At 59.7% G+C, this 11,254-nt stretch overlaps 2 protein-coding genes across 3 annotated transcripts in view; one reads left to right on the forward strand and one right to left on the reverse strand.

The window, feature by feature from the left end:
• Nucleotides 1-291: 291 nt before the first annotated feature.
• LOC115297091 (steroid 21-hydroxylase) lies at nucleotides 292-3,494 on the forward strand. Of its 2 annotated transcripts, XM_029945548.1 has the most exons (10): nucleotides 292-629; nucleotides 723-812; nucleotides 919-1,073; nucleotides 1,163-1,258; nucleotides 1,388-1,489; nucleotides 1,589-1,675; nucleotides 1,830-2,030; nucleotides 2,245-2,423; nucleotides 2,501-2,604; nucleotides 2,701-3,494. In XM_029945548.1, the coding sequence occupies exons 1-10, from the start codon at nucleotides 413-415 to the stop codon at nucleotides 2,964-2,966; spliced, it is 1,497 nt and encodes a 498-aa protein (XP_029801408.1). In that variant the 5' UTR covers nucleotides 292-412; the 3' UTR covers nucleotides 2,967-3,494. The 2 variants fall into 2 exon arrangements, with proteins under 2 accessions (XP_029801408.1, XP_029801409.1); XM_029945549.1 differs by lacking the exon at nucleotides 1,163-1,258.
• Nucleotides 2,996-11,254, reverse strand: part of TNXB (tenascin XB) — a 53,899-nt gene continuing 45,640 nt past the window's right edge. Inside the window, 17 exon segments of the mRNA XM_029943153.1 lie at nucleotides 2,996-3,290; nucleotides 3,639-3,802; nucleotides 3,882-4,043; nucleotides 4,132-4,228; nucleotides 4,329-4,480; nucleotides 4,576-4,708; nucleotides 4,829-4,959; nucleotides 5,057-5,200; nucleotides 5,304-5,423; nucleotides 5,564-5,707; nucleotides 5,825-5,947; nucleotides 6,239-6,574; nucleotides 6,867-7,190; nucleotides 7,979-8,266; nucleotides 9,528-9,803; nucleotides 10,163-10,450; nucleotides 11,053-11,250. Of these exon segments, the coding sequence (XP_029799013.1) occupies nucleotides 3,186-3,290; nucleotides 3,639-3,802; nucleotides 3,882-4,043; nucleotides 4,132-4,228; nucleotides 4,329-4,480; nucleotides 4,576-4,708; nucleotides 4,829-4,959; nucleotides 5,057-5,200; nucleotides 5,304-5,423; nucleotides 5,564-5,707; nucleotides 5,825-5,947; nucleotides 6,239-6,574; nucleotides 6,867-7,190; nucleotides 7,979-8,266; nucleotides 9,528-9,803; nucleotides 10,163-10,450; nucleotides 11,053-11,250 (3,185 nt within the window). The 3' untranslated portion in view covers nucleotides 2,996-3,185.

The following is an 11,254-nucleotide window of genomic DNA, read 5'->3' on the forward strand; positions in this document are numbered from 1 at the left end:
CATTTTGTTCCTCAGGCAATCCTGGGCAGCGTATTAAGTAGGGACGGCCATTGTCTCCCTGAGACAAAGTTGGTGGCAGTAACGTGGTCCAGGGCAGGGTGGTGACGGGAGAGGGCTTAGGCCAGAGAGTGACTATGTTTTTCTGCATGGTTGATGTACAGCCAGAAAACTGATTCCGGATGCGGGAGAAAGGTCAGGGTTGCATTTCCCTTCCTTTCTTCTTGATGGATGAGAGGCTTGTTCTTTAAAATGTGGACTCTCCAAGGCCAGGTGGACTAGTGTCCTGCCAACAATGTGTGGGCAGGACAGTGGGCAGGGACCTGAGGGAAGGAGTTCAAGGAGGCCCCAAAACAGCCCGAGCAGCAGGATGGATGAAGGGCCTCGGAAACTATAAGTGGCCGCGCCAGGACCTATGCATGGGTCTCCGGCCATGCTACTCCTGGGGCTGCTGCTGCTGACCGTGCTGGCCAGCGCCTGCTTGCTGCGGGACAAGTGGAGGTGCAGGAGCTTTCACCTCCCACCTCTTGCCCCGGGCTTCCTGCACCTGCTGCAGCCCGACCTTCCCATCTATCTGCTTGGTCTGACTCAGAAACTTGGCCCTGTCTATAGGCTCCGCCTTGGGCTCCAAGGTGAGTCTGCTTCCTCCCTGGCACCCCCCCCCCACCCCTAGTAGGGAGGTAGGGGCCTCTCCCTGCTGACATCCTGCTCTGGCTCTCCCCCAGATGTGGTGGTGCTGAACTCTAAGAGGACCATTGAGGAGGCCATGATCAGGAGATGGGTGGACTTTGCTGGCAGACCCCAGATACCCTCCTGTAAGCGTTGGGGGCATTTCTTGAGTGAAGAAACAGGCTGGGAGAGGCAGGAAAGGTCAGGCCGGTGGCTTCCTTGGTTAGTTCGACCCCCCACCCCTACTCGCAGATAAGCTGGTATCTCAGGACCACCAGGACCTCTCACTAGGGGACTACTCCTTGCTTTGGAAGGCTCACAAGAAACTCACCCGCTCAGCCCTGCTGCTGGGCATCCGTAATTCCATGGAGCCGCTGGTAGAGCAGCTGACCCAGGAGTTCTGCGAGGTGAGGCTGGACTCCCACAGCCACCCCAAGTCAGCTTCACCTCACCCTGCAGCTCTGTGGCCTGTTTAGTTCCTGCTCCTTCTCCACAGCGCATGAGAGCCCAGGCTGGCACCCCTGTGGCCATCCAGAAGGAGTTCTCTTTCCTCACCTGCAGCATCATCTGTTACCTCACCTTTGGAGACAAGGTCAAGGCTCTCTTGCCTTTGCATACCTGCTTGGGCCCTTCCTTAGCCCCTCCCTAGCCCTCTCTGCTCTTGAACTCAAAGGTTCCACCACCACCACCACCACCCTTTTTTTTTTTTTTTTTTTGGCAGGAGGATGCCTTAGTACATGCCTTTCACGACTGTGTCCAAGATTTGATGAAAACCTGGGAGCACTGGTCCGTCCAAATTTTGGACATAGTTCCCTTTCTCAGGGTGAGGAGGTGGAGCCCAGACTCCCTGGGTCTTGGGAGAAGGGGGGTGGGGGTGCAGGCTTCCTTGCCAGTAGCTCCACTCTCATGCTCCCTGCCCCAGTTCTTTCCCAACCCAGGACTCTGGAGGCTGAAGCAGGCCTTGGAGAAAAGGGACCGCATTGTAGAGAAGCAGCTGAGGCAGCACAAGGTGGGAACGCTAGGCAGAGCCGCTGCCGCGTAGCCCACAGCCAGGGATACCGCTGCCCCAGAGCGAGGCATCCCACCAGTCCTGGACCGTTTGCTCCTGGGAGACCCCGCTCCCCAAGCCCGGCACTCAGGCTGGCTCGTCTTCCCCCCCACAGGACAGCATGGTGGCAGGCCAGTGGAGGGACATGACTGACTACATGCTCCAAGGGGTGGGGAAGCCAAGAGCAGAAAAGGGCCACGGACAGCTCCTTGAAGGACACGTGCATATGTCTGTGGTGGACCTTTTCATTGGTGGCACTGAGACCACGGCGACCACCCTCTCCTGGGCTGTGGCATTCTTGCTTCACCACCCTGAGGTGCACCCTGGGGACAGCCTGGCCAGGGCCACAGGAACTCAGCCCACGGGGCCCCCAGGCAGACTCTGTTCGGCCAAGGGGCGGTTTCCCCTAATTGGAGGGAGGCTCCGCTGGGTTGCTTCAGGGAGTGGCCAGAGCCTGGGAGGCCCGGCGGCTGTGGGTCAGCTAGTGCAGGGCTCTGGCCCCAAACAGCAGGCTTGCTCCCATTTCCCAGATTCAGCAGCGACTGCAGGAGGAGCTGGATCGCGAACTGGGCCCTGGGGCCTCAGGCTCCCAAGTCCCTTTCAAAGACCCTGCACGGCTGCCCTTGCTCACGGCCACCATTGCTGAGGTGCTGCGCCTGCGGCCTGTGGTGCCCTTGGCTTTGCCTCACCGCACCACGCGGCATAGCAGGTGACCTCCAAGAGCTGAGGATGAATGGGATGGAAAGGGGGGATCCTGGTGGGTCTCTGACTCCACCCTCTCCTCAGCATCTTAGGCTTTGACATCCCGGAGGGCATGGTTGTCATCCCCAACCTGCAAGGCGCCCACTTGGACGAGAACGTCTGGGAGCGGCCACACGAGTTCTGGCCAGGTGTGTGGCGGGGAGGGTGCCTGTGGCATGGAGGGGGAGGGTACACAGGCACGTCCCAGTGGCTAGTAAACACTGGGCCTGTCCTTCTGCCCACAGATCGTTTCCTGGTCCCGGGCGCCAGCCCCAGAGTGCTGGCCTTTGGCTGCGGGGCGCGCGTGTGCCTGGGCGAGCCGCTGGCGCGCCTTGAGCTCTTCGTGGTGCTGGCGCGGCTGCTCCACACCTTCACGCTGCGGCCCCCCGCCGGCCCCCTGCCCTCTCTGCAACCCAGGTCCCACTGTGGCGTCAACCTCACGATGCAGCCTTTCCAGGTGCGGCTGCAGCCCCGGAGGGCAGGGGCCCTGGGGCTGGACCAGCACCAGTGACAGGGCAGGACGCACGCTGGACACGTGCCTCAGTTTCTCCTTTTATTACTCCCGTACAAACCCCTTCCCTCCCCCCCCTGTAAACATGGTGCTGTGAGATCGCTGACGGAGAAGGCTCCCTCTGGTGGCTGGGTAGTGAAGGTGGCCCCTGGCTCTTCTCTCAGCGCGACCCCTCAGTGCTCGGCAGTCATACTGGGGCGCCGGAGAGGTGAGCAGTGGTCAGCCGCCCTGGGCCGCTGGGGGCCGGTAGCTTCTTGGTCTCAGCTTCATTTCCGTGAAGGGCACAGAGAACTCGAAGCCCTTCCAGTAGTACCAGCTCACCCCCTGGGAGAGGAGTTGTTGAGAAAGAGTCAAAGGCAGACATCCCATCCGTGCCCCCCCTGCCCCCCCTCCCACTGCCATTCCGGGGAGATGGTTCCCAGAAGTCAATCACCCTTCCTCCCCCCACCCACTTCAACTGCAAAGACTGAGGCTTAAACTGAGCTGGCCCTTCACATCCAATAAATCGTGCTCATCTCCCCCTTCAGATAACTTGGTGAGATTGGCATTATTGTCCCATTTCACAGATGAGGGCCCTGAGGCGCCAAGCGGATTGGTAACTCATCCTGCCACACCCCAGCAGGTTGGGCCTCAACCCACTCCCGGCTCTGGGCTGCCTCCCAGGCCCCTCACCTGGTGGTCCACTGTGCTCCCATACAGCCCATTGAGGTTGGCATAGTGGCAGTTCCTGTACCACCAAGCCCCGCGGTATGAGACGGCGCAGGAGATGAGCAAGTTGTTGGGGTCTCGATCACGGGCAGAAAAGACACTACCGCTGTGGTAGCTCATGGAGTCCCCTGCGCGGGTGTAGAAGGAGCAGTGAGGGCCTGCCCTCCCCCTGCCCTTCCTCCCACAGCCCCCAGGCCCACCCCTCACCTGCTGTGCCATGGTAGCCCTCCAGATGAAGGCGGTAGTAGTCGGCAGCAGAGGCCACTCGGAAGGAGTCGTACTGCGCGAACACGGCCTCGTCCCCAGCCCGCAGGTCCACACGCAGGGAGTAGTCACCGGCTTTTGTCAGGCTGTGCAGGGCCTCGTTGCCTGCAGGTAGGGAGGGTGCTCTCATCAGGGTTCTGGTGCCCAGAGCCTCCTCCCCTTCCCTGGTCCCCAGTCCCTGTGAGGCACTGACCCAGCCAGAACTCCCCAGAGATGTTCCCAAAACCATGGGCATAGTCCTCCCAGTCCCTCCAGAAGTCTGTTTGTCCATCCATGCGGCGCTGGAACACCTGGGAAGAAGAGAAGCAGGTGGAGGCACCATCAGCCCATGGCTCCTGGTTCAGCAGCCCTTGTCCTGTGCAGACCCTTGGGGTCCCGTCTGCCACCCACCAGCCAGCCGCCCCCATCGGTCTCCATGTCACAAAACACATTCAGGGGCCGCTCGCGGTTGCCATTGAGGAAGATGGTAGTGGCCCTTGAGGTGCCGGCTCCGTTCTGCATCTCCTCCCCGCAGTCCCGAGGGAAGGGGATCCGAAGGCCACCTGAGGAGAGGAGAATGAGGGGCCAGTCCTCTTCCTAAACCCTAGACCCCTGCTGCCTGCTCAGCCCCTGACCTTAGGTCCCAGTGCCCAAATACCGGTGGTGAAGGAGGTGGACACAGGCGGTGAGAGGCCCGAGCCCCACATGGCTCGGAGCCACACGCTGTACGGGGTGGAGGGATAGAGGCCCAGGAGCCGGTGAGAGGTGACCCCTCCTGGGAGCAGGATCTCCTGTGGGACACACAGGGAGCAGGTCAGGGGAGAGGGAGGCGGAGCCCCACTGGGAGAGGCAGAGGAGGGGGCAGTACCTCCTGGGAGGGGAGTTGGCCTGTGAGGGAGGGATGGGGGCACCTGGGTCTGTCCACCAGGGGTGTTGAAACTGAGCAGGTAGCCAGTCGGTGAGACTTGGGGCTCAGTCCAAGTGAGCAGGGCCGTGCGGGGAGTCACTTCCTTGGCCTCCAAGTCTTGGGGGGCCTCCAACCCTGGGAGGGGAAGTTGGGAATAGAATACGGAGATGAGGCCCATCCTAGCTCCCCTGAACCTTCCCTCCCCCTGTCATGCACACCTCACAGGCCGTACCTGTGGTGAAGGTGATGCTGGCTGGGGAGGTGAAGTTGGGGCCCCGAAGACCACGTACGGTGGCCGTGTAGTTGGTGCGGAGCACAAGGCCACCCAGAGGGTAGTCCACAGCACTGCCAGGGGCTGAGGCCTGCAGTGGGGGGGCTGGGGGGAGGGGTGAGCATCAGCATCTGCCCCCGTCGCGCCCTGCCAGAGCCCCTCTCCCCTCCCTGAACGAGTCTTCTCCGGAGGCCTCAGCCATGCTCACCCCCGGGGGCTGAGACTCGGACGTCATATGTGTCCACAGGGGCCTGTGGGGGCTTCCAGTGCAGCAGAGCGGATCCCTCCGTCAAGTTCAGTGCACGAAGCTGGGTGGGGCCGTCAGGAACTGGGAGAAGGGAGGGGCTCAGAGCTATCCCCTGCTCCTCTCCTCGCCTCCCACCTTCCCAACCCCCCGCTGGCCTCACCCCTTTTCCCCTCCCCATTCATTCTCCCCCTACCTCCTGCCAGGGTCCTAGTCCATCCTACCTGTGGTGAGGAAGCCTGTGAGTGGCTCACTCTCCTCAAAGCCACGGACAGAGACCACTGTCACCTCGTAGTGAGAGCCTGGGATCAGCCCCTTGAGTTTCTGGGCCCGGGCTCGGCCATCCACCTGCACGCTCTGTGGCTCCCCTACAAACATGGCGGGCTTGGGAGTCTGCCCAGGGAATCAAGGAAGGGCTGCAGGGAGCAAAGTGCGGGGAGCACGAGAAATGAGGGCAGACGAGGACATGGGCAAAAAGGTGTCACCTCCATCTGCCAGCTGGTAGGAAACTTTGAAACTGTCCACTCTGGAGGGTGGAGGCGTCCAGCTGACCTGGGCCGAAGTTTCCCCGATTTCGCTGAATTGAAGGTCTCGGGGGCTTTCCAGAACTGAGGGGGATGTGTGCCAAGGAGTAGCAGTCAGGGCATGGAGCAGGGGGCCTCCAGCCCCAGGATTCTCACCTCTTCTTCCAGGGCCCCAGTGGCTCCAGACCTGCTCACCACCACCCTTTTCCTCTAAATCTAGAAGAGGAAGTCTCTGTAGATTCCTCCAAGCCTTCCACCACTCACTGACCTTCCCTCTGGCTGAGGCACTAGGTCCCACCCTCCAGAGTACAAGGACCCCCACCCCCCCCGCAACCTTTGGGGCAGCATATGAACGTGTTCAACGTGGGGCCTTACCTGGGCTGAGGGTGCGGGCCGTGCCCTGGATGCTGTCGGCCTTGTGGGGCCCACGCAGCCCATAAAGTGTAAGGCTGTATAGGGTCCCTGGACGCAGGTCCCGTAGCACCGCTGAGCGCCGTGTCCCCGGTACCATCAGCTCCCGCTGCAGCAGGGGACGCAGGTGGGGCTCCAGAGTGCTTGGTGAGGGGACCCCAAAGCGGAGCAGGAAGGAGTCAAAGGCCCCAGATGGGGCCTCCCAGTTGAGCCGCAGAGAACTGGTGGTCACATCAGTCACCGACAGCTGGGACAGGCGGGGCCCTGGCTCCCCTGGGGTCTGACCGGCAGGAGCAGGCCCTGCACAGAGAAGGGGGGAGACAGAAGCACATCACCTCGGTGGCCTGGGGCAGGTCTCCTCTACCACCCTACCATGGACCCTAGTTTCCCATCTGCGAAATGGAGCTAATGCAGGGCTGGCACTCACAGAGACCACACATGTGTAGAGCCAAAGACTGCTAGTGCAAGCCTCCGTCCCCCTATAGTATCCTACATGTGTGTCACCACCTCTGGGCACCCCCTTTAGCCCTTTCAGTCCCGGACTAGAGGTGGGGGAGGCCTAGATACAGGCAGGGCTCTCAAGCGGTGGTACCTGTGATGCCCTCAGCTGAGATGGGCCCCAGGCGCTTCCCTTCATGGAGGCCATAGAGGAAAAACTTGTAGGAGGTGCTGGGCTCCAGGCCCGACACCATGACCTTGTTCTGGTTGCCATCCACCAGCAAGGCTTGGGGCTGCCCATCTGTGTCCTGATACTGGACCACGAAGGAGTCAAAGGGGCCCTGAGCCACACTCCATGAGAGGTGCAGGGAGTCTGGGGTTATGTCGCTCACTGCCAGTGTCCTTAGCTGGGGCTCTTCAGGGTGCCGAGGGGCTTCTGTGGCTGGGCGCCAGGGGGCTGGCGTGTCCGCTTCCGGGGCTGTGTGGGAGAAGCCCAGGGGAGATGCTGAGCAGGGGGTGACCGAGGCTCTTCTAGCATCTTCCTTCTCTTGAATCTATCATTTCCCTGCCTGGGTACTGATTCCTGGCCTCTCTGAGAGCCAGAGCTGTGGCCCCATGAGCCCTCTGTTGGCTCCCTTGCTGTGGCTGAATCAGGCGCTTGTACCCCTTTTCCACCTCCATGTCTTCTTGCAATTCAAGATGTTTGCACAGCCTGCTCCCTCCCCACCCTCCCTGGGTGCCTAGACTGATGGCCTGAGGTGGGAAGAGCTGGTCACTCCTGAGCTCGGGGCACGAGGTCCTCCTGAGAAAAGCAGAGGATGGAGCTGGCCGGTGAGCCAGAAGGGCAAATCACGCCCGCCGGTTGGGCCCAGGTGCCCTGTCCTGCTGACCTGAGCGGGGTGTTAGTAACTGCTCCATCACAGCAGCCGCTCCTATGGGTGGCTGAGCCCCTGGCCTATTTTCTGTTCCAGTTATTTTCCATTTGACAAAAAGTGCTCCTGACTCATCCAAGGGAGGGGTCTGCCCCTATCTGGCAAGGCCACCCCACGGGGAGGTGAGAGCTGCCTCAGTAGTGATGGGGCACAGCTGGCGGCGCTGGGCTGGGCGGGGGCGGGGACCTGGGGACCGCTGCCAGGGCCTTTCCTCATGCCTGCCCTGGTTCCGGCTTTTGATGGGCTCCTTGGTTACCATTAGAGCTGGCCCCACTGCACTGCTGTTCCTCCAGAGCCTGGGCAGGCCTCCTTATGCCCCGGTCCTCCTGTTCACCTGTCATTCCCAGGGCAGAGATGGGGCCCAGGTGCTGTCCTCCGTGGATGCCATAGAGCAGAAACTTGTACTTCCTGCCAGGCTCCAGGCCCTCTACGGTGACTTCCTGCTGGTCTTGGGCCACGGGCACTGCCTGGGGGTGCCCAGCTGTGTCCCTGTACTGGACCACAAAGGAATCAAAGAGGCCCTGGGCCACTGTCCATGAGAGGCGCAGGGAGTCTGGCGTCTCATCTGTCACTGTCAGCTCCCCCAGGCGGGGCAGGCGCTGCTGCTCCTTCTCCAGGGGAGCTGTGGAGAGTGGAAGGAGAAACTTTTGGTCAAGAGCTGTCTTTACTCCAGCCCTGGCAACTTCTGGAGGGGCATGAGCATCTAGGAAAGGGTCCCTGCAGTGTGGCTGCAGTTTGCCCAAAGGAAAGGGAGCAAGCAACTTGGTCTCTCCTCTGGAGGTCACAACACAAACTCCTTCCTGCCCCCACTCCTTCCTTGCTGTGATCAGGGTGCAGTAAATGCATAAAAGATCACCTTGTGAGGTAGGGTGCCTGGGGATGTAGAGAAGCGCCTCAGTTTCTCCCTGACTCCTAGCTCCCTCAGCAGGGATGTGGCTGCAGCTGAAAAAGGCTCCCAGAGGGTATCTGGCTTGTCAGGGAGATACCCCTAAATACTAAGAGCTGGGCTGGGCAGCCAGCCAAGCTCAAGGGCTCCCAGAGCTTGGCCAGGACATCCCTCTCTCTTGCTGTCAGCCTGGGCCGTCCTTCTAGCCCCTCCCCCAGCCCTGCGCTAACACCACTGGACCAGGGCAGCCAGGTGGGGCAGCGCTGGGAGAAAAAAGGGCAGAGCAGAACCCAGAAGAGACCTGCCCAGGTGGGGCTGGGTATTGGATGAAGTCAGAGGAGAAGCCTCTACTCGCTCCCCATAGTGAGGGTTTGGGGAAGAGAATTATGCAGTGTGATTGTCCCATGCCCCAACTGACTGACCATGTGCCCCATCCCTGGCTGGCCAGGGTGACTCATGGTCCTGGGAGTGGGGTAAGGGTCAATGACCACTTCCACCCTTCCTCAGGGAGCTGAGTAATGGGCACAACGACACCAGATTTTTTCCACAGTGTTTTTGCAGCCAAAACCTTCCATATTTTCCAACCCCTTGCCTCCGCTGGGATAGAGGGAGGAGGATGTGAACATTTATTATGTGGTAATAGGTATTTATTATTCATAAGCATAATACGGGTGCAGAAACTCAGGTTCAAGGGAAAGAAGTGGCTTGTCAATGGCCACAAAACTGGTAATTGGAATTTGAACACAGGTCTACTTGGCTCCAAAGACTGGATTCTCTTTATCACATCAGTAGTCGGTGAATGAAGGAAATAATGCATGTAAAACACATAGAATAGTGCCTAGCATGTGACAGGGACTCAGCAAATGTCTGCCTTTGGTGTTATAAAGGCTAAAGGCAGGAGAATTAAACTTCATGGATAGGCCTGGGTTCAGGGCAGCTCTTGGGGCTTGGATAGGAGGCAGCTCTAGAAAAGGTGGGGTGCAGGGCTGGGACTCACCTGTCGTGCCATCCGCAGAGATGGGGCCCAGCCGCTTCCTGCCGGCCAGCCCATAGAGCAGGAACTTGTATTTCCTACTGGGCTCCAGGCCGGGGACAGTGACCTCACGCTGGTCAGAGGCCACAGGCACCACCCGGGGCTGCCCGTCCCTGTCCTTGTACTGGACCACGAAGGAGTCGAATTCCCCCTCAGGGACCGTCCACGAAAGGCTCGCAGAGTCCGAGGTCATGTCTGTCACTGTCAGCTCCCCCAGGCGGAGAGGTTTCGTGTCTGGGACTGGAAAAGAGAGAGAGGTGTAGGAGAGTGACAGAAATGGTTGACAGAGACAGAGCTTCCTCAGGGTGCTAGGAGCTGGTTTCGGGAGCCGGCCACATGTCAGGAAGTGGGGAGGCAGAGGAACTGGGATAAAAGATGAGCCAAGGAAGGAAGCAGTGTCCCTCAGGATGTAGGAAAAGTAGGGAGAAGGATGAGAATGAGGGCTAAGGGGGAGCCCTGGACCTGGATTTCAAAGGACTCAGTAAATCAATAGGTCTGGAGTGCGAGCACGGAAGCAAGGAATTCTAACTGTTGCCACAAGGGGGCGAAGGACACTGGGAAGGCTCCCACGCCAAAGGTGGCTTCCACCCTTCACTCACGGGTTTTTGCATCTGCAGCCACTGGACCATGCCTCTTCTCATCCTGGAGTCCAAAGAGTAGGAACTTGTACTTGCGGGCAGGGTCCAGCCCCGGAATGGTGATCTCACGGAGGTGTCCGCCCACAGGCACTGCCTGGGGCCGCCCCTGCACATCCTTGTACTGGACCAGGAAGGAGTCGAAGAGGCCCTGGGCCACCGTCCATGAGAGGTGCACTGTGTCAGAGGTCACAGCTGCTACAGCCAGTTCCCCTAGGCGGGGTGCTACAGGGGGCTCTGTGGGCAGGGAAGCTGGAACAGAACAGAGGGGTCATGGCCAGGACCCTTCAAAAGAGACAGAGGGAGTGCCTCGCCCAGGCTATGGAATGAACGTTTTGTAGCAAGTACTTCCAGAGTGCTTAATGTGTCCCAGGCATTGCCATTGGCAGTTCAGAGAATCCTCACACAACAAAGTGGGTGCCAGTATTACTATCGTGCCTGTTTTGTGTGGGTCGGCAGCGCAGAGAAGTTAAGAAATGTTTGTAAATTCACACAATCAATATGTTCAGAGCAGGATTCAAACCCAGAGAATCTGGATCTGGGGCAACATTCTAAGGCACTAAAATGCCCAGTCAAGGAAGTTGAGGAGGCCATATATGAAAAATCAGGCTACTTTGAAGTTCCATACCAAGGACAATAGGTAAAGCTTATGAGGCCCAGGGTACATGTCTACTGACTCTCAACACAGTCTCTCATCCTCACTCAGTAAAGCCTGAGGCAGGATCACCAGCACCATATGAGGAAAGAGAGGGGCCTAGAGACCATTTGTGAGAAGTGCTGACCTCCAAGGGGAAATCAAAAGAGCAAAGAAAGGAGATCTTGGGGTCAAGGCCCTGGCTCTCACCCTCACTCACCGGTCACGCCCACAGTGGACACAGGGCCCCAGCGCCGCCCCCTGTGCAGGCCATACAGGTGCATCTTGTACTTGCGCCCCGGCTCCAGGCCCCCGACGGTCACCTCACTCTCCTCACCCCCGACACGCACCACCTGGGGCCGCCCGTCCCTGTCCTTGAACTGGACAGTGAAGGAGTCGAAGCGGCCCTGGGGGACGGTCCA

Source organism: Suricata suricatta, chromosome 7 (genome assembly GCF_006229205.1).
Source record: "Suricata suricatta isolate VVHF042 chromosome 7, meerkat_22Aug2017_6uvM2_HiC, whole genome shotgun sequence".
NCBI classification, from domain to species: Eukaryota; Metazoa; Chordata; class Mammalia; order Carnivora; family Herpestidae; genus Suricata; species Suricata suricatta.

Coding starts and splice junctions, on each gene's coding strand:
- LOC115297091 (XM_029945548.1), top strand. CDS start 413: ATGCATGGGTCTCCGGCCATGCTACTCCTGGGGCTGCTGCTGCTGACC. Junction 813..918: donor CAGACCCCAGATACCCTCCT/GTAAGCGTTGGG, acceptor CCCTACTCGCAG/ATAAGCTGGTATCTCAGGAC. Junction 2,605..2,700: donor GCCACACGAGTTCTGGCCAG/GTGTGTGGCGGG, acceptor TTCTGCCCACAG/ATCGTTTCCTGGTCCCGGGC.